General features: G+C 39.2%; 1 protein-coding gene across 1 annotated transcript; it reads left to right on the top strand.

Annotated features, from left to right (window-relative positions):
• Nucleotides 1-4,794: 4,794 nt before the first annotated feature.
• LOC129774490 (putative nuclease HARBI1) lies at nt 4,795-5,789 on the top strand (the record flags this gene model as incomplete). Its single annotated transcript, XM_055778235.1, has 3 exons — nt 4,795-5,271; nt 5,330-5,474; nt 5,530-5,789. Coding segments are annotated over 3 exons (882 nt in total), but the record flags the coding sequence as incomplete, so codon positions are not given.
• Between the last annotated feature and the right edge of the window lie 13,041 nt (nt 5,790-18,830).

The raw sequence follows: 18,830 nt of genomic DNA, 5'->3' as shown, positions 1-18,830 counted from the left end.
TCCACGATAGTTGACGACTTTGTACAAACTGCCAGATTTGTGAACTGGAATCATAGAAGCGGTTTTCCATAAACTCGGGAAGCATCTCTGTTCAATTGAGCTGTTGAATAGCATCGTCAAAGGAACCGCCAACGATGCCGCACATTTTTTAACTAACAACGGCGGCAGAGCATCCACCCCGGCTCCTTTTGAAGCATCCAGTTTAACCAATGCACCGAGTACTTCTTCGTTGGAAAAGCTGAAGATCGGAAGGTGGATATTATGAGTTGGTACGTTGTTGAAACATCCCGGCCGAGGTACAGGTGAAGTAGAACAAAACACACTTTGGAAGAAGTCAGAAAAAAGATTGGCGGCTTCGTCAGCTGTACTGGCTGTGGAGTCATTGTAGACCACATTGATTGGCACGAGGTTGGTAGCCCTTTGTCCTTTAACGTACCTCCAGAACATCGATGGGTTTTGTTTCAAGTTAGATTCCAGTCTGCATATATATTGTTGATAACTGGAAGTGTGTAATTCGTTGTATTATGATTCAATTTGACGCAACCAGTCTCTATTCACATCTGATCTGAGAGCAAAGAATCGTTTACGTGCTTTCCTTAGTCGGTTACGCAAGTTGCGCAGCTCAGCTGTCCACCAAGGTTTCCTGCTAACGCTGCTTGAGTTACGACGACGGCGCGGGACATTTGAGCGAATAATTTCGTTAAGTTTGTCGTAGAACAGAAAAACATTTGCGTCAACAGACCGTTTGTTAAGAAAATGCTGCCAGTCGATGGACGAAAACGCGACGTTCAGCGAATCAAAATTGCATCGCCTGAAGTCCATGTAGTTCTCATTCGAAGCTGGGAAGATTTGGTGGCAAGTGACCGAGCTTTGTAAGTCCACGAGCAGGATGAATGGAGGGTGATGTGCGTCAATGGGCAGCAGTGGTAGTGGTGGCTGAAATACCTCAGTGATATCCGGAGAACTCGTGAAGGCTAAATCCAGAAGCCTGTTGTTCGAATTGACATGCGAATTCACTTGAACCAAGCCACACGACGAGATGGGATCAGCTAGATTTGTCTCTTGTTCTTGAATGTATTCTGAGGGGCAAGCACTAGAATACGCGTGACCACAGTGCAAGTCGGAGGAAATTTCCTTGACGAAAAATTTCTCGGCCAGAACGGGTATCGAATCCAAACACCCGGCATGACGATGCAATTATGGCACGTAGCAGGCTCCGGATTACATCAACAAGCACCGAGATCGGCGACCACCGCGAGATCGTAATTAAATATATTGTTTTGGCTAGGGACTGTGCAGAGAAAGGGACTTAGGTTTAGCATTTAATATTATTCGAAATAAAGTCAGTCTGAAATTAACGTCCGAACCAAGTGGTTCAATTTTTTAAAAAGATATCACCCGGTAGAATAAGTTAACTGGCGCCCGAATAGGGACCGCCGTTGTCGGAAAGTGAATAAGTACTTTCGAGTGTAGAAATCTTAAAGTGTGAAGTGTGACAAAAATCTTCAGAAAAAATATATCGGTTCAAAGAGCCGAGTCACTCATTATCATCTCACTTGTGGTGGAAAGAGCCACGAACCGGATACACGAAGCGGACTGCAGGACACTGAGGTACCCTCGATCGATGTTAGAGCCCCCAGTACCGTGAGGAAAAAGGACCCTCTCGAAGCATCTGCCTGCGGCTCCCCCGACGGACGGGTCCCTTGGAAAGCTAACCAAAAAGTCCAGACTGGATGCTGGCATTAATTCTGTAAGTAATTTTTAAAACCCCAATTTTATAATTAAGTGAAAGTGAATTATTTTAAGAGAGAATAATTTTTCAAAAAAGTGAATTGTGAATTGCAAATTGAATTTTGTTTGTATCTAATAATAATCAAATTATTCAAAATTAAGAAAAAGTCACGGTTAAATTACTATTTCAAGAATATCATGGCGAACGAGGACGCTGATTTGGCTCGCCGCCAACAATTGGCTGTATTAAATTTTTTTAATATTGGCAAGGTTTCTGAATTTGTCAGAGATCTGTCAAAATGTGATGGTAAACCAACTGAATTAATCAGTTGGATCACCGACGTGGAAGGAATTTTTGACCTCCACGCTGACTTGCCGAAAACCTCGACTGAGTACGCTATTTTGGAAAGAACTATAAGAAGGAAAATTATAGGTGAAGCAGCCGATGTACTTAACGCTAATAACGTTCTGTACAATTGGGAGGAGATTAAAAGTACTCTTTTACTCTATTACAGAGACAAGCGTGACATTAAAACGTTTGATTTCGAATTAACTACCGTTGGGAAACCGGCCAACGAAAGTTTGAGTGCCTATTTCAGTCGTGTTAATGAACTATTAGCCGCCATAATAGTCCAGGTGCAAATGGACCCTGTGCTGAGTGTGAATGCGGCATTACACATCAATTATTTTCGAGACAAAGCTCTAGACTCATTTATCAGAGGTCTTGAAAAACCTCTTAGTATTTTATTAAAAACCGCGGATGTCGGGACTCTGAGCAAAGCATATCAGTTTTGCATAGAGTACTATAACATAGATGTCCGAACATCTCCATTCAAGAATATTCATTTAAATCACCCAAAACCCAGAGAAATTGACCTACCCAAAATGCATGCGAAACCGCAGCATTTCACACCACCGGTTCCATCGAGAAGAATATTCGATCCTAATCCATTTTCAAATAACTCTCCTAGAATGGTCCCGCCTATTCCATTTCCTAGAAACTTTTCATTTCCAAACCAAATAAGACCTACACTTCCAAAGCCAGAACCTATGGAAGTGGACCATAGTATTCGCAGCCATCACCTGAACTATGGAAATAGACCAATGTTTCCTAATAGACCCATATTTCCAAACAGATTTCCGCAGAAAAGACCTTTCCAGCCGTCATCTGGTTTCATAAACGTGAAAAGACAGGCTCATCCTGTTGAAAATATGCAGCAGAATAACAATTATTATCCATATTTAGAACCTTCGGAGCAAAACTATCCAACAGATTACATGACACCCTATGAAGAAGAAGAATATCTATATCCTTACTCAAACTACTCCCAACAATCAAGCGAACCCGACTTTTCGCCGCATGTGATACAGCAAAGTACGGAGGCACCGCCAATAGATGAAATTCAAAATCAACAAGATCATGAAATTGAGGTACAAAATTCGCAAACCATTCCAAATGCCAATTTTTTAGAATGGCACCAGAGTTGGTGAAACCAACTCTCCCTTATATCAATCTTAAAACAAACATAGGTGAGTTTCCGTTCCTGATAGACACGGGAGCAAACATAAATTTGATCAGCCCGAAACTGGCATATTCCTATGCACATGCTAAACCGTATGATTTTATTGCCAGCAATATCAAAAGTGCCAACAGTAATTTTAATGCAACGTCAGCGATAGACTTAAATTTCTTCTATCCAAAAATTGACTCTACAGCACAATTTTTGCTACATAAATTTCATGATTTCTTCTCTGGAATAATTGGCACAGGAATTTTGACTGCTTTAAATGCAGAAATAAATCTTCATCGAAAAACATTAACATTGTCACGGAACGGCAAGACGTTCGTTATCCCTATTTTACAACATACACCAGGTGAATCAGTGTCGAATTTAACATTCATAACCTCTCACCTCACACAAAACGAAAAAGAAAAATTAGAATCTCTGCTCAAGGCAAATAAAAAGTCACAGGAGGGTTGTGTCCGAGACACGACCGCATAGTTGACGTAGGATTCCATTAGGTTATCTCTTACATGCTGATTTTGGATATGTTTGAGGAATTACATTGTTAATCTCTTGGTGGCCCAAGGGCCGTTTTGTCTTCCACCAATGTCCATAACAGAGTGATAATCACCCCTATTCTGCATTCCGTCGGATTTGCATTTCGTTCGAAACTGCGATCTCGAACGAGTTATAATTTTGCTTTCCCTATTTCGAACGTATTGCTCATTTCGATCGAATTATTTCAAACTGTTCGAAAGAAATTCGAACAGTTCGCGTTGACGACTCTGTTTGTGGGATTGCTGTGAACTATTTAAATTACTATGGCAAAAGACTGTTTTCAATTCAAAAGTGGTCAGTGAAAACTGTTACCATATGTGTTTTAAATGATTGCAATATGCATTGCCATTCCTATACATCTATTTCATATACAATATAATCGAAATGAAAAGAAAAGTTTATATTAATATTAGGAACCATCATAAATCGCTATTTATGCAAAATTTTATTCCACTAGTTCGTAGAGAACTTGTCAAACTATAGTGTAAAATACATTTTTAATACAGCCAACTCAATTTTCTTTCATAATTTTTGTTTCGATAATTTATATTCATTACGAATGCATCATTTTGTTCAGTTCAATGGTCACCTTACGCAACTATCCTATATGTTTTGACATAATTAGCATTGGAGAAGATTACCCTTTCGTTTGATACTTACTTTTATTATTTGTATCACCAAAATCATACAAAACTGCACGATACAAAAGTATCGATTTTCATATATGTTTTCCTCACAAATACCAAACGTCAAAACTCAATGTCGTCGAATGGCAAAATAAGCAAAATAAACCTAAAAGACAGTTGTGCCGGGTGCTGAAATTTAAATTTATTTGAATTGTTCTTCGGTGTGAATAGAAAATAAGTGAGAAAATAAATTAGCCAAATGGATTCCGCCTTATTGTCGGTATTGGCAGTGTATGAAGAAATCGGAATACTTCGTTATAATCGACGGAATCTGCTTTCAGACGATGCGTAAGTAAAATTTATTTGTCTCTGAATTTCTTAGATTTTTTATTATCGATTTTCCTCTACTATGCAGATTCATTAAAAGCTTTCGTTTGAATAAAGAGGCATTCCGATACGTTTTGGGGGAAATTGAACACGATTTTTCCAACACAAAGAAAAGTGGCATTCATGTTAAGGAAAAGCTGGCGGCGTGTTTGAGATTTTTCGCTGAGGGAAACTACCAGCTTGGAGCGGGAAAAGATTTCCATATTGCGATGGCACAGTCCACTTTTTCTAAGGTGTTATCTGAAATGCTGAACATACTGGAGCGAAGATTATGTTCTAAGTGGATATCATTGGAAATGTCGGAAAATGAACAGCGACGTGCCAAGCTTTATTTCTATGAGAAATCTGGAATTCCAGGAATAATCATGTGTGTTGATGGAACACATATAAAAATAATCCCCCCTAATCAGAATCGAAATTTATTTTATAATCGAAAGGGGTTCTACAGTCTGAACGTTCTCATTGTAAGTACAGCATGCATTAAATTAAAAAAATGTATTTAATTTTTTTTTGGCATTATAGGTTTGTGACGATCAGCAGAGGATCCGTTTCGTTGATCCTAGCTTTTACGGATCTAATCACGATGCCCATATATGGCGAATAAGCCCTGTACGAACGTATTTCGAGCAGATGCATCGAAACGGCGGAACACAAACTAAAATACTGGGTAAACAAAATTGTTTAAATTTCCTAGATGTGCATGATAAAATTGTTTCCCACAGGTGATGCAGGCTACCCATCGGAATCATGGCTGGTAACGCCATTCAGAGCTCCGGAAGAAGGCAGTTTGGAAAGCGATTTCAACCAGAGGCATGCTTTAGGTCGAGGCATAGTCGAACGAACAATCGGTGTTCTTAAAAATCGTTTTAGATGTTTACTTGGAGCGCGACAACTACATTATACTCCTACAAAATGTGCTCAAATTGTGAATGTGTGCTGTGCACTTCATAATATATGTTTGGAATACGGATGCTCTCAGTAGGGGGCATATTTTGATGAGTGATATCAATAAATTTTTATTCTCTCCAATACTAGCAACTATCATCTATTTTTACTTTTTGTATGCGATAAATAAAATAATACGATTTGGTGATATAATGTCTAAATCTTGTGTTTATTTTTATAATGCAATATTTGAATGTTCGGAAAAATGTTCTATTTGCATTTCTAATATTCGTTTTTTAACCTCCAGCTTCTCTCGAGCGATTTTTTCCATTTCGCGGTTATGTTGATTTTGTTCTTTCAACATTTATTTGAGACCAGTATCTATTGAGTTGATTGCTTTGGCGAATTGGCGTTGGTAATGTACCATATCATTGAGGTTTTTGTTTGAGGTACCCAACAGCGATTCCATTTCCGAGTGAAATTTCTGTTGTTGTTCAATTTGTATTTGAACTAAATTGAGGGCAGATAGCCTAGGTCTCTTTGGTTGGGAGCATTGAGGAATAGCCGTATCATTCGCATCGTCGGACTCGTCAATTGAATCGCAACTTACATCTGCATTAACCTCGTTGTTTTTTCCCTTAGGTGTTCCTTGTGAAGAACAACCTGGTATTCCTTCTACGGTTTCCAACAGTCCAGTTAGCTGAACAGCTTGCTCCTCTAGCTCAGACAAATGTATCGTTCTGTTGGGTCCTCCTCCAGTTGCCCTTTGCTCTCTTTTGTTGTGAGAGAGTTTGTGCTTCAACGCTGATTTATAATCCGCCCACACCTGCCGGACATTAAAAGTGAAATACATATGTATTATTTCGGAATAGTTTCAGTAAATACCTTTTTCCATCCAGACCCGTCACGGATGGGTGGTCCCAAACTGTTTAATTCAGCAGCACAATCGTTCCAAAATGGTCCGGAGTTACCACGTATAAATCCTTTTGCGATGTCGGGGTTCTTCTCCAAAAGCTGCACCAGCCGCTCAAACTGTTTCTTTGTTGTTGTTATGTTTTTGGTTTTATCCCTGTGAATAGAAATTTGATTAAAAAATCAATTAAAAGCAACCGATGTAAAACTTTACTTACATTTTTTTAGCAATCCGCAGTAAAAAAAAAATATCGGGAGAAATTCGACTGCAAACCACCACTCGAACGAAATAAAGAAAGGGTTTGACATTCGAGTAGCGTCGAACGAAAGATGTTATACAATTCAAACGGAATACAGAATGAAATTTTTCAAGTCGTTCAAGAATCGTTCGGAATACAGAATCGGGGTGAATGATAGAAAGATGGTGATTAGTCATTTGATGGTGCGTAACACGATAGGAGATGCCTAAGTGGAATGAGATATGATGAAAGCCGCGCTCTGTGGCCCTGGACGAGATGGCTCCTGTGTTATGTATGGATGAAATAAAGAAAAAACTCATCAATGTAATATAAGATAATTATAATTATCGAACACAATTATCAAGTTTTCTCGCCAGAAAAAAAGTGTTGTTTTATTATAGAGAAAATATATTTGAAATGGAAATGGCATTTTCGCTTTAAACCCAACGGAACACGATGCTACATGCCTCAAAGCGAATTTAAATTGGACAATAATATCGGTCATTGATATGAAATTTCACGAAGCAACCAACATAAAAGTTCCAAATTTAAAGTTTATTTATATTCTATCACACATAGGTTTTATTCAGTTCATTGAAATATCATTCTTCAATTAATCCATCGAAAGATTCTTATTGGAACGAACATAAAAAACACACTCATTCATCGCTCCCTACTAATTCGCCAGCAAGTATGCAATCAGCAATGTCCACGCTAGTTACAATAAGCACTATCCATTTGTGCGTCGGTCGATAGTTAAACTATCGACCACGAGGATATTTACATGCTGATTTCCCCCAGACACCTTGGATTTGAAATCTCTGTTAGGGAATACATGTCGGTGAAAACAAAAGCTCCCCTACTTTCATGTATTTGCAATGCCGATTTTCCCCAGGCAGCTTGGTTTTGATGTCTCTGTTAGGGAATACACTTCGGTGGGAGCAAAAGTTCCCTCTACTTTGATGTGCCGATTTCTCCGTATATTCAATTTCGACCAATCAGAACGAGGTATTTCCGTTTGGAAATTTTTTGATTGTTTGCTAGTTAGTTTCATATGATATATTATTTTATCAATTGTGATGGATTGTTATGGAGTGCTCAGATCGATTGATGCAATTATCTCGTAAATCCATCAGGAAATAACTGACCAAAAACTGTAAGTACATGAGCCACCGCATGTGTCGTAAATTTCGACCAATCAGAAGTGTGTATTTCCGTTAGGATAGGGGTTGAGATTTTCTAATTATTCGTTAGTTAGTTCCACGACATATATTATTCGATTCAATGTAAAAAATTGTTATGGAGTGCCGAAATTGATTAACGCAAAAATCTCATCAATCCATCATGAAATGACTGAGCAATAAGCGTTTGAAGTTGGACAATTTTCACGATGTGCTCGATTTTCGATTTTCAATTTGTACCCCAATATGTTCCCGAAAGACGTAATCCTACGTCAAAACGTATTTCACGATCCAGACTCAAAATTATCATGTACAACAAAAGTAGAGTGTTGTATTAATACGACTGATGATATCCCAGTGCATCAGCGAGTTTATCCATACCCCGCAGCATACACAGCGGAAGTAAACAAACAAATTAATAAATTGCTTGAAGATGAAATAATAAGACCGTCGCGATCAGCATGGACATCGCATCAGGTGGAAAAAAATTTAGACTTGTCATTGACTACCGAAAGCTAAATGAAAAAACTTTAGCAGATCGGTATCCAATGCCACAGATAAATTATGTTACTGATCAGATGCGAGGCAAGAAATTCTTTACGACTCTCGACTTGGCGTCGGGATTTCATCAAATCAAAATGAAACAATCCGATATAGAAAAAACAGCGTTTTCGATGAACAACGGCAAATACGAATTCACGAGAATGCCGTTTGGTTTAAAGAACGCTCCCGCCACATTTCAGCGAGCAATCGATGATGTGATGAGAGAGCATATTGGAAAAATATGCTACGTATATATCGACGATATGATAGTTTTTGGTGAAAATTTTGAAGAACTTTTACGAAATCTGGAAATTGTACTCAAACTCTGAACGAAGCTGGACTCAAAATCCAATTGGACAAATCAGAATTTTTACACACGGAATTGGAATTTTTAGGATATGTCATTGGATCTGACGGGATTAAACCAAACTCGAGTAAAGTTGAAGCAATCCATAAGTTCCCCGAACCAAAGACAATCAAAGAATTGCGTTGTTTCTTGGGAATGATGGGTTACTACCGTCGATTTGTGAAAGACTTTGCCAAAATTGCCAAACCTCTCACAAATATTTTATGAAGGGAGGGAAATCCTAATTCAAATCGAAAAATTTTATTGACAATTGAAGAGAAAAACTGTTTCATAAAACTCAAGAATATTCTTACTTCATCTGACGTGTTGATTTACCCCGATTATGAGAACCCATTCGTTCTAACGACAGACGCATCCGATTTCGCTATTGGATCTGTCTTGTCTCAGGGAAAGATAGGCAAAGATAGACCTATACACTTCTCTTCGAGAACACTATCGAAAACCGAGGAACGATACTCTGTACCCGAAAAAGAAATGCTTGCTATATTTTGGGCTTTGCAAACATTTCGCAATTGTTTGTATGGTACCAAATTTGTTATATTAACTGATCATCAGCCTTTAACATTTGCACTTTCGCCGAAGAATACTAATGCGAAGTTAAAAAGGTGGAAAGCATATCTAGAGGAGCATGATTACCAGATATTATACAAACCAGGTAAAACAAACGTAGTTGCAGATGCTCTTAGCCGTATCGTCTATTCAATGACAGGTACAATACATTCGGCAGAGGAAAGCGATGATTTTTACATCATCTCGACGGAAGCACCATTAAATGTGTATCGACATCAAGTCATACTCAAAAAAGGACCAGACAAAGTGGAGATAACAACACCATTTCCCAATTATACACGGATAACTCTACATATGCAAAATATTAATGAACATTCTCTTTGACAGGTTTTAAAAACACGTTTCGACACTAGCAAATTGAACGGATTGTTAACAAGTGAGGAAATTATGGGAAAATTACAAGAAGTGTATAAACAACATTTTGGTAGGAAAAACTTGTTAAAGATTCGTTTCACGCAAAAATTGCTCATCGATGTCAATGATGATCAGGAGCAGTGGGGTATCGTGAAACAAGTTCATCATAGAGCTCATCGCGGAGAAGAGGAAAATAAGCAGCAAATTCTTCGGAAGTTTTATTTTCCGCAGCTGAGAAAGAAAATTCACGAATTCGTGACAAATTGTAGATTGTGTCACGAAAACAAATATGATCGAAATCCCATCCATTATCCTATTCAGAAAACTCCTATTCCCAATCAACCATTCCAGATAGCACACATAGATATTCTCTTCATTGAAAATTGTCAGTTTCTCACATATGTCGATAAGTTTTCAAAATTTGCACAGGCTAGACCTATCGAGTCTAGATCTGCCATAGATCTTGTTCCTGCAGTAAAAGACGTGTTATCAAAATACAAATATCCAGAAACACTGGTCATGGATCAAGAGAAATCATTCATGACCAGAGATTTGGTCAATTTTTATAACACTCATAAAATCACGCCTTATATTGTGGCAACAGGGCGAAGCGAAATGAATGGCATCGTGGAACGCTTCCATTCAACCATTCTGGAAATTTATCGAATTACGAAAGCTGAAAATCACGATAAAACTCCAAATCAATTGATTGAAATTTCTCTCATCAAATACAACCACACTATCCTTTCATGCACTAATTATACACCTTACGGAGTGGTTATCCCCAGTTCACGAAGTACTGAAATAGTTGAAAATGTTTACCAGAATATTTTGATGAAACAAGGAAAAGACATAAAAAATCATAACAAGAAACTGAAGCACAAAGAAATGAACGAAGGAATTGACGCATATGAGAAAACTAGACGACGAATAAAAACAAACCCACGATAAAAAAAAATTAAAATTGACAAAATTAACAAGAGTGCTATTCAGACTTATGACGGTTGACGAGTACACAAGAACGATATAAAAATTCGATAGAAACACTATACAACAAATTTCGACATTTACTTACAGACTTTTTCTGGTTGCTCTATCATGGCAACAAACGATCGACATCAGGATACAATAATTATACTGGACCATGGGACAGGAAGAGTACAGACAGACAATTACTATTACATCCATCACTTCAATGTTACCTCAATCATTGTTCAATTAGATGATGTAAAGAACTAAATTGATGATTTAGATAGAAGTCAGTTTTCACCTTTCATTTCACAGGTATTAGAGGAAATAGATTTTACACTCGGAAAATTAATCACTCCCAAAAGGAAGAAACGTTGGGATACGCTAGGAACAGTTTGGAAATTTATTGCAGGTTCCCCAGATGCAAATGATTTAAAAATTATAAACTCGTCAATCAATGACCTTATCGAGAATAATAATTTACAGGTTAAAATTAATAGAGAGGTAACATTGCAAATAAAAGAAGCAGTTTATAAAACAAAAGACGCTATAGGTCTGTTTAATTCAAAATCATCAGAAATTCACGCTATCAACATTATATTGAATCTTAACTATTTACAAACCAGATTAGAGCTGATCATAGAAACGATCACTTTAGAAAAAAAATATGTATATTAAATGCCCAAATTTTAAGTAATAAATAAATGCAAATATTCAAAAATGATTCAGCTAGGGAAAACATTACTGCACATACCTTAGCGGACACAATCTCGTATGCCACTACATCCATCGTCACCAATCGTGGAAATCGTGTTGCTGATAAAATTACCCAAACTGGACAGTAGAAGTTTTGGTAAGATTCTCATCCATCCGATAATAAACAACGGTAAACAAATACATCTTCCGAACCGAAATTATCTAGCTAATGACAAGGAGACTTTCATCGTCAAATCTCTGAATCCAACCATATTTGGTCGACATGAAATTGAATTCGATAATTCCACATGCGCACCGATGCTACTACAAGGAAACTCGGCGATATGCAACTATACATCAAATTCTATCACCAATGAAATGTTATCAATAGACGATCAACATTTGCTCGTATCTTCGATGGAGAACTTCACTATCAATGCCACTTGTAGTGGATTGGAAAGAAATCTCTCAGGATCGTATTTGATATCCTACAATGACTGCAGCGTAAGTCTTAACAAGTCATTATTTTCCAATAGTATTCGACATTTAACCGGAAACCTCGTCAAGTTGCCACTAGACGGGATAACTATCAATCAACAGAGCGAAATTTTGAATCTAAGCTTGGAACATCTTCATAATTTACAAATAGAAACAAGGAAAGACCTTCAAGCAATTAAATTGGAAAAAAGTAGTATTCAATGGCCACATTGGTCCATAGTTGGAAGCATCATTACTTTTCCTTATCTCCTTTTCGGTATCGCAATTCTTTTGATATTTTCAATTCGCAGAAGAAAAACTACAATTCAATTGAATCAACATTCCGAGAAGCTACTACTACCAGGAAAGACGTCATCTGCATTTCGAAATAGGACTCTCATGGACATCATTCGTACGGAGCCTCATATCTAAAGGTGGACAAGTTAACGGACGCATTTACCCGAAGATGGCAACGATGCAATTATGGCACGTAGCAGTCTTCGGATTACATCAACAAGCACCGAGATCGGCGACCACCGCGAGATCGTAATTAAATATATTGTTTTAGCTAGGGACTGTGCAGAGAAAGGGACTTAGGTTTAGCATTTAATATTATTCGAAATAAAGTCAGTCTGAAATTAACGTCCGAACCAAGTGGTTCAATTTTTTAAAAAGATATCACCCGGTAGAATAAGTTAACTCGCGAGTATAGGAGTGTTAAATGAAAATATAAAATGTGGGTGGGACGCAGTTCAGCGAGTCAGCTAGTTTGTGATAAAAATTATGGAAAATAGGATGTCGAAGTAACTCCGTACGACTATAAAAAGACTTGTTTTCAGAAATGGAATCATAAAAATTTCGGTTTGTAGAAAACTTAGTTCCCAATGTAAACCATGTGTGGCAGTACATTTCTATGACTCATATTCACAGGATACCGCAAATAGAACAGTGAAATAACAAATGAGTGACTGAAATAAAGACATTCCACTCTAATAAGTAACGATCATCGATCGGATACGGAGCAGCGCAATGCAATGCTCCTCTCGCGAAGCTCAGCGGCGCAACAGTTAACAAAGACAATTTGGCTGCAAATTGCAACACACATTCCACACTCCATTTTGTACCATTTGCCCTTCGGGGGATCAATTTTTCACACTTTTCTCGTTCTCTTGCTCTCTCTCTATGTCTCGTCTGTCTCCCACCCGCGTATGATTTTGCGAACGCGAACCGCTGGTGATGCTTTAGGTACAAATTGGACGGCTTGTTAAACGTGTCTCTGAAGAAATCGGTTGATTGATTTCGCACCTCGCAGGGATTGCCGAAGAACTGCCGCTGCCGCTCGAGGTTCGTTCGGCCGATGCTCGCGTAAGTCAAAGATCAAGTGCCTATGGTTCTCTGCTTGCTCACTCGTTCCACCGTGGACCACCGGAGCAATCAGTCTAATGATACCCTCGGAGCGCGAGGTCGGTCTTGTTGTTGTCGATGCCCACTTCAGCTCCAACTTCAACTCAGACTCCAACTAACCACCTGTGCTCTCTTAATCACCGTCATTGCCGGGCTGCGTTCGGCCGCAGATTGAGTACCGGCAGCAGACCGGCGCATAGGGAAATCAATTTCGCTCACAATCTTGTTGTCGACAGCCTGCTAATGGAGGTGATGGCCCCACCAATCGTCGTCGTCATCGTCGCTGCTAGATAATGAGTGGACGAGTTTTTCCCGACTGCGCGCGTGTGAAAAACAATGTTGGAAATGTACGCGATTAGGGATGGTGAAAACGAAATTTCACATCCGCAAACATCGGACGGAATTATAATTGTCACTAATTATGCTCACATAAACTAACATTCGCCGCGTTTTCGGCATTTAATCACTGTGCTCTGCTAGATCAGAATGCCGCACAAGTGGTCTTCATCGCCCTCAGGGAACAATCCCTCAAACGCACAAGGGATAATTATTTTACCAGTGAGTGGTTGGTGGCTTCTCCCGGGTGGTCTCGGAGTAATTTCGGTACAAACAAATCATAACATTAGTCACCGAACGAACCGATGCGATTTGTGATATGCTGTTTGACCTCCAGCTGCAACGATTGACTACTGGGTCGACTTACAATGTTTTTTTACATAGTCCTGCAACGGATTCGCGAATGGTGCGCTGAGTCATGGGCCACCACGTTGGTGTTTTTTTCGGATTGATACTGTTTTTAAGTAGTTGAGAACACACCCTTCGGCCACAAAGCAACTGTCCAACTTCAAGGTATTCCTCCTCCGCTCTCGCACTTGAACTGCATGCGGCAGCAATCAAGATTAGGCGCCGCTCAACGAGCCAACATGAACTACATGCGGCCCGCTTTTTTTCATCTTTCTTTATTTGCGCGAAACAACGCGCCCGATAGTTTACAAATTACCAGTTGTCATATTTGACAGCGCCGCGACGGTGGGTGTCACGGAATGACGCGGAATGACTGTCAAATTTGTCCCGGCTCGGGTAATGATAAGAGTGAACCCGCTCGGTGTGCGATATTCAATTACCATAATCACTATTCGCGACCGTTCGCAATTGTGAGATTTTCTCACCGTAATTAATCACCTCATTTGCGAACCTGCTAGAACCTGCAAGGCATCCGGTTGGTTCTGTGGCCCTTTGAGTCCCTCGAAAACTCCACCCTCCGCCATAAATCAGATATACCGTCGGTGAAATCGCTCACAAAACATTCGCAGTACTCATTAGCGTGAATATTTTTATTGCTCAATTCTAGAAATTTTCCGCCTCATGAATCATCTGGTTTTATTATTATGGTTGATGTATATGCTCTCTTCCATTTCTTGGCGTGGATACGTGGACCCGATGCAGTGTGTGTGTGTGTGTCTGCTCGCGAATTTCCTCTGCTTCCGAGGGTCAATTAATTAATCTTCATTGTTACGATTGCAAATGTTGGCCATCGTTGTCCACGGCGTCCTCTTCCGATCGTATTGGCTGCGGTGAAGGCGACGGGTGGCAGAGGCAAAAATCACCAATCTCCAGCCAAGATTCGGTGAAATTCGCTGAAAGCGATACAGCATCAGAATGTGCTTATTACCTTACCCGGAGGCTAGCCTTCAGGGGGCCCCCGACGATCCGTCCGATCCGATCCGTGGTCGAGTGTCGTAAAATTTTATTGTGGTGCAATTTCGCGGGGCTTGTTTGCTTTTGATGTTCGCACAAAACAAGAAGACACGTTGTTTCGATGGGTTTCGCGTTAGTTTGCGTTTGAAGATGGATGCCTGAGCACACAGGCATGTTGTTTGTTTTCGTTTAGTTACACAATGTAAACTGATCTGATGAATTAGGAGCGGCGCATAATATACTTGTGTGAATTTCCGCACAAAACTAATTGGTAGCGGCAAACGGCGATATCGCGAGCCGAACCGCGATTCGTTTGGGGCGTCGCATGTTCAATAAATGTTACCCATTCGTAGCCAGCGTTATGCTGGAATATGACGGAAGTGTCCAATTGACTAGGATTTTTACCAGAGGAAGATGTTCGCGGTTCCACTATGTGTGATAAGCAAACGCAGCGAAGACTCTCAATGCTGTTAAATATTATTGATGAATTTCGCCTGTCTCATAAATCTCAATGTTATTAGGCACTATGGAAATGTAAAGTGTTTCAATAACATAACATAATAAATAACAAAACCTAACAAAATACAAAAATATGTAAACTTTTATACGGTACTAGCTAACCCGGCGAACTTCGTCCCGCCCAAAATTGTCTTTTTTTCACTTTCGAACAAAGATCAATTCCGTTTGCGCAAAAATCAAATGGATTAACAACGCTGGTCATTATGTAATTGGTGAACATATGGTAATTTTGTTTTCCGAATTTTCCCTTTTACCTTCAGAGTTTTCCGAAAATTTTCAATTGTCATGTTTGGTTGGAATATTTTTGGTTGAAATATTTGTAATATTTTTATGGGACCCCCTTTCCATTCCAGAGGAGGGAAGAGTGTCATACCATCATAGAAACATTTCTCGTACCCAAAAAGCCTCACATCCCAAATTTGGCTCGATTTGATTGATTAGTGCTCGAGTTATGCAGAAATTTGTGTTTCATTTCTTCTATGGCAGACCCCCCTCCACACCTTAGAAAGGTGGGAGGTGTGTTGAATCACCTCAGAAATGTTTCTTGCCCCCTAGAACATCCACATGCCAAATTTGGTTCAGTTTGATTGATTAGTTCTTGAATTATGCAGAAATGTATGCTTCATTTGTATGGCAGAACCCCTGATTGTGTCACATTTACCCGAAACCCACTCACCCGAATGACAGTTACCCGAAAGACATTCACCCGAATTCCACTCACCCGAATGTAACAAATACCCGAAAGCGACAGCTACCCGAATGTAGCATCTACCCGAATTGACACTTACCCGAATGCGACATTTGCCCGAATGCAACAATCACCCGAATGTAACATTTACCCGAATGTAATATTTACTCTAATGCGACAGTTACCCTAATGTAACAATTACCCGAATGTAACATCTGCCCGAAAGCGACACTTACCCAAAAGAAGGATCTATTCAAATAATACACAAATTTTACTATATTTGTATTTGTATTTGTATATTTAGTTCTGATCAGTGTTATATAAAGATCATATTTGTCTCATTCTTTCATTTCCATTCAAAAAGTATTTTTCGTGGGAAGTACAATTCGAGAAATACTGGCATTGAATAAAATCCTTTTCAAAATAATGAAAAATGAAAGAATGCAGTTTGAAACGTATTATTAAGTCCATCCATTCTTATGGATGACGCAGCCCGTTTACGAGCGTCGGACGCCATACGTTTATCTGGTGCATCACGTTTGCAACCAGGCAATCAAAATGCATGACATGCATAATTAACCGGGCAAACGTAATGCACCAGGTAAACGTATGGCGTCCGACGCTCGCTAACGCTCGGTCCGACCTGACTAAAGGATCGTCTCCTATGTTTCAAATAAACCGGGCAATCGGTGGAACACAGGTTTGCTTGCGAGAGGCCGCCGCTTCCGACGGCGGGTCGGCGGCCTACTCGGATTGCGTCACCTCGGCGGCTTGGTGCCGCCTCGATTCCTCATCTTCGTTAAATGGGGACTTCGCCCCCATTACATTGATCTCAAAATAAATTTCATCACGAAATGATAAACTCATGATAAAAATTGCGCTGCGGCGGCAAATACGTAAGTACCATTTTTTCTTATCTATTCTTTTCACATTTTCATTAAAAAAAATTATGTTAAATTTACCTGTTTAATTTTCGGAATATTTCATAACCCATACTCATTTCTGAATGATCTCTTGGTCTTAAAGAGCAATACGGAAAGGAAAGAAGACAGCATGTCAATTGTGCCTACACTAATTTCTAAAAATAACACAGCGAAGTCTTCAGCATCTTTTTCATATTTCCTCATTACAATTTCTCAGTTTACTTCGTAACTTCCTAACAACAGATTCGACAAAACCCATAAACTGATTTGTCGGAATTTTTCCTTCTTCATTCGGGTAAATGCCCATTCGGGTAAATGTCGCTTTCGGGTGAACGTTGCATTCGGGTAAATGTTCATTCGGGTAAATGTCCATTCGGGTATATGTTGCATTCGAGTATTTGTTACATTCGGGTGAATGTCATTCGGGTATGCGTTACATTCGGGTAAATGTGCTTCGGGTAAACGTGTTTCGGGTGAATGGGACACAACCGAACCCCTACCACATCCCCTCCCCTTAGAGAAAGAGGAGGAGTGTCTATCCACCATAGAAGTTTCGTGTCCCCTAAAAACTTCGCATGCCAAATTTGGCTCCATTTGTTTGATTAGTTTTCGAATTATGCAGAAATTTGTCTTTCATTTGTATGGCAGCTCCCCCTTAGAGAGGGGGGTGGAGTGTATAACCACCATAGAAACATTTATTGCACCCTAAAACCTCCACATGCCTAATTTAGTTTCATTTACTCGATTAATTCTCGAATAAAGTGGAAATTTGTGTTTCATTTGCATGGCAGCCCTCTCTAAGAGAGGAGGGAGGAGTATCTAATCGCCATAGAATCATTTATTGCACCCTGAAACCTCTACATGCCGAATTTCACTTCATTTGCTTCATTTATTCTCGAGTAATGTACTGGCAAACCTTTTTTTTTGTGCGGGGGATAGGGACCGCATAAAAAAATCGCACAAAAAAAAATCGTGCAAAACTTCAAAACAAAAACAGGTTTTACTGTATGTGACAGCTTTTGACATTCACGACGATCCAACTTGGAAAGGTTGAAAAATTTTCGAAATTCATGTATTTCGTTTGTGTCACTGTACAATTATATAATTTTGGGACTGTTAAAAGTTAAGGCTTAGGTTTTCTTAAAAAGAATGATAAATTAGCATCATTTTAAAGTTTGAACGCTCAAGTTTTGGAATATTTAAAGAACAAATTTCTATTTTAGTGTGTGTAGATGAAGTGGACAAAAATATAGGGAAGGAATAAAAGTTTGATTTTTTTTCTGTCTTTTCCAAAATAGCCTTATCCAGCATACAAATACAAATTTTTAGCAAGTATGATTTTTTTGAAAGAAGAATAGAAACTTTAATTTGATATGTCGATTATTTGAATTGGTCCAATAGTTCAAAGCCTCTTTTATCCGTTTTTATTTTTTTAGCTCTCTAGAGCACTGAGAGCACAAGGTAGACGGATATCCCCGTTCGGGATACCTTAGGTAGCCGTGATCCTGATCTTCTGCTTTATCTATACCTGTTCCTCAGAAACGCCGATGTCAACGTTTAATGATGCTTCCTTCGTTGTATCTCCTACCCGATCTATA

This window comes from Toxorhynchites rutilus, chromosome 3 (assembly GCF_029784135.1).
Source record: "Toxorhynchites rutilus septentrionalis strain SRP chromosome 3, ASM2978413v1, whole genome shotgun sequence".
Taxonomy (NCBI): domain Eukaryota; kingdom Metazoa; phylum Arthropoda; class Insecta; order Diptera; family Culicidae; genus Toxorhynchites; species Toxorhynchites rutilus.
The sequence above is the reverse complement of the archived record's forward strand: the minus strand, read 5'-3'. Positions and strand labels throughout refer to the sequence as shown.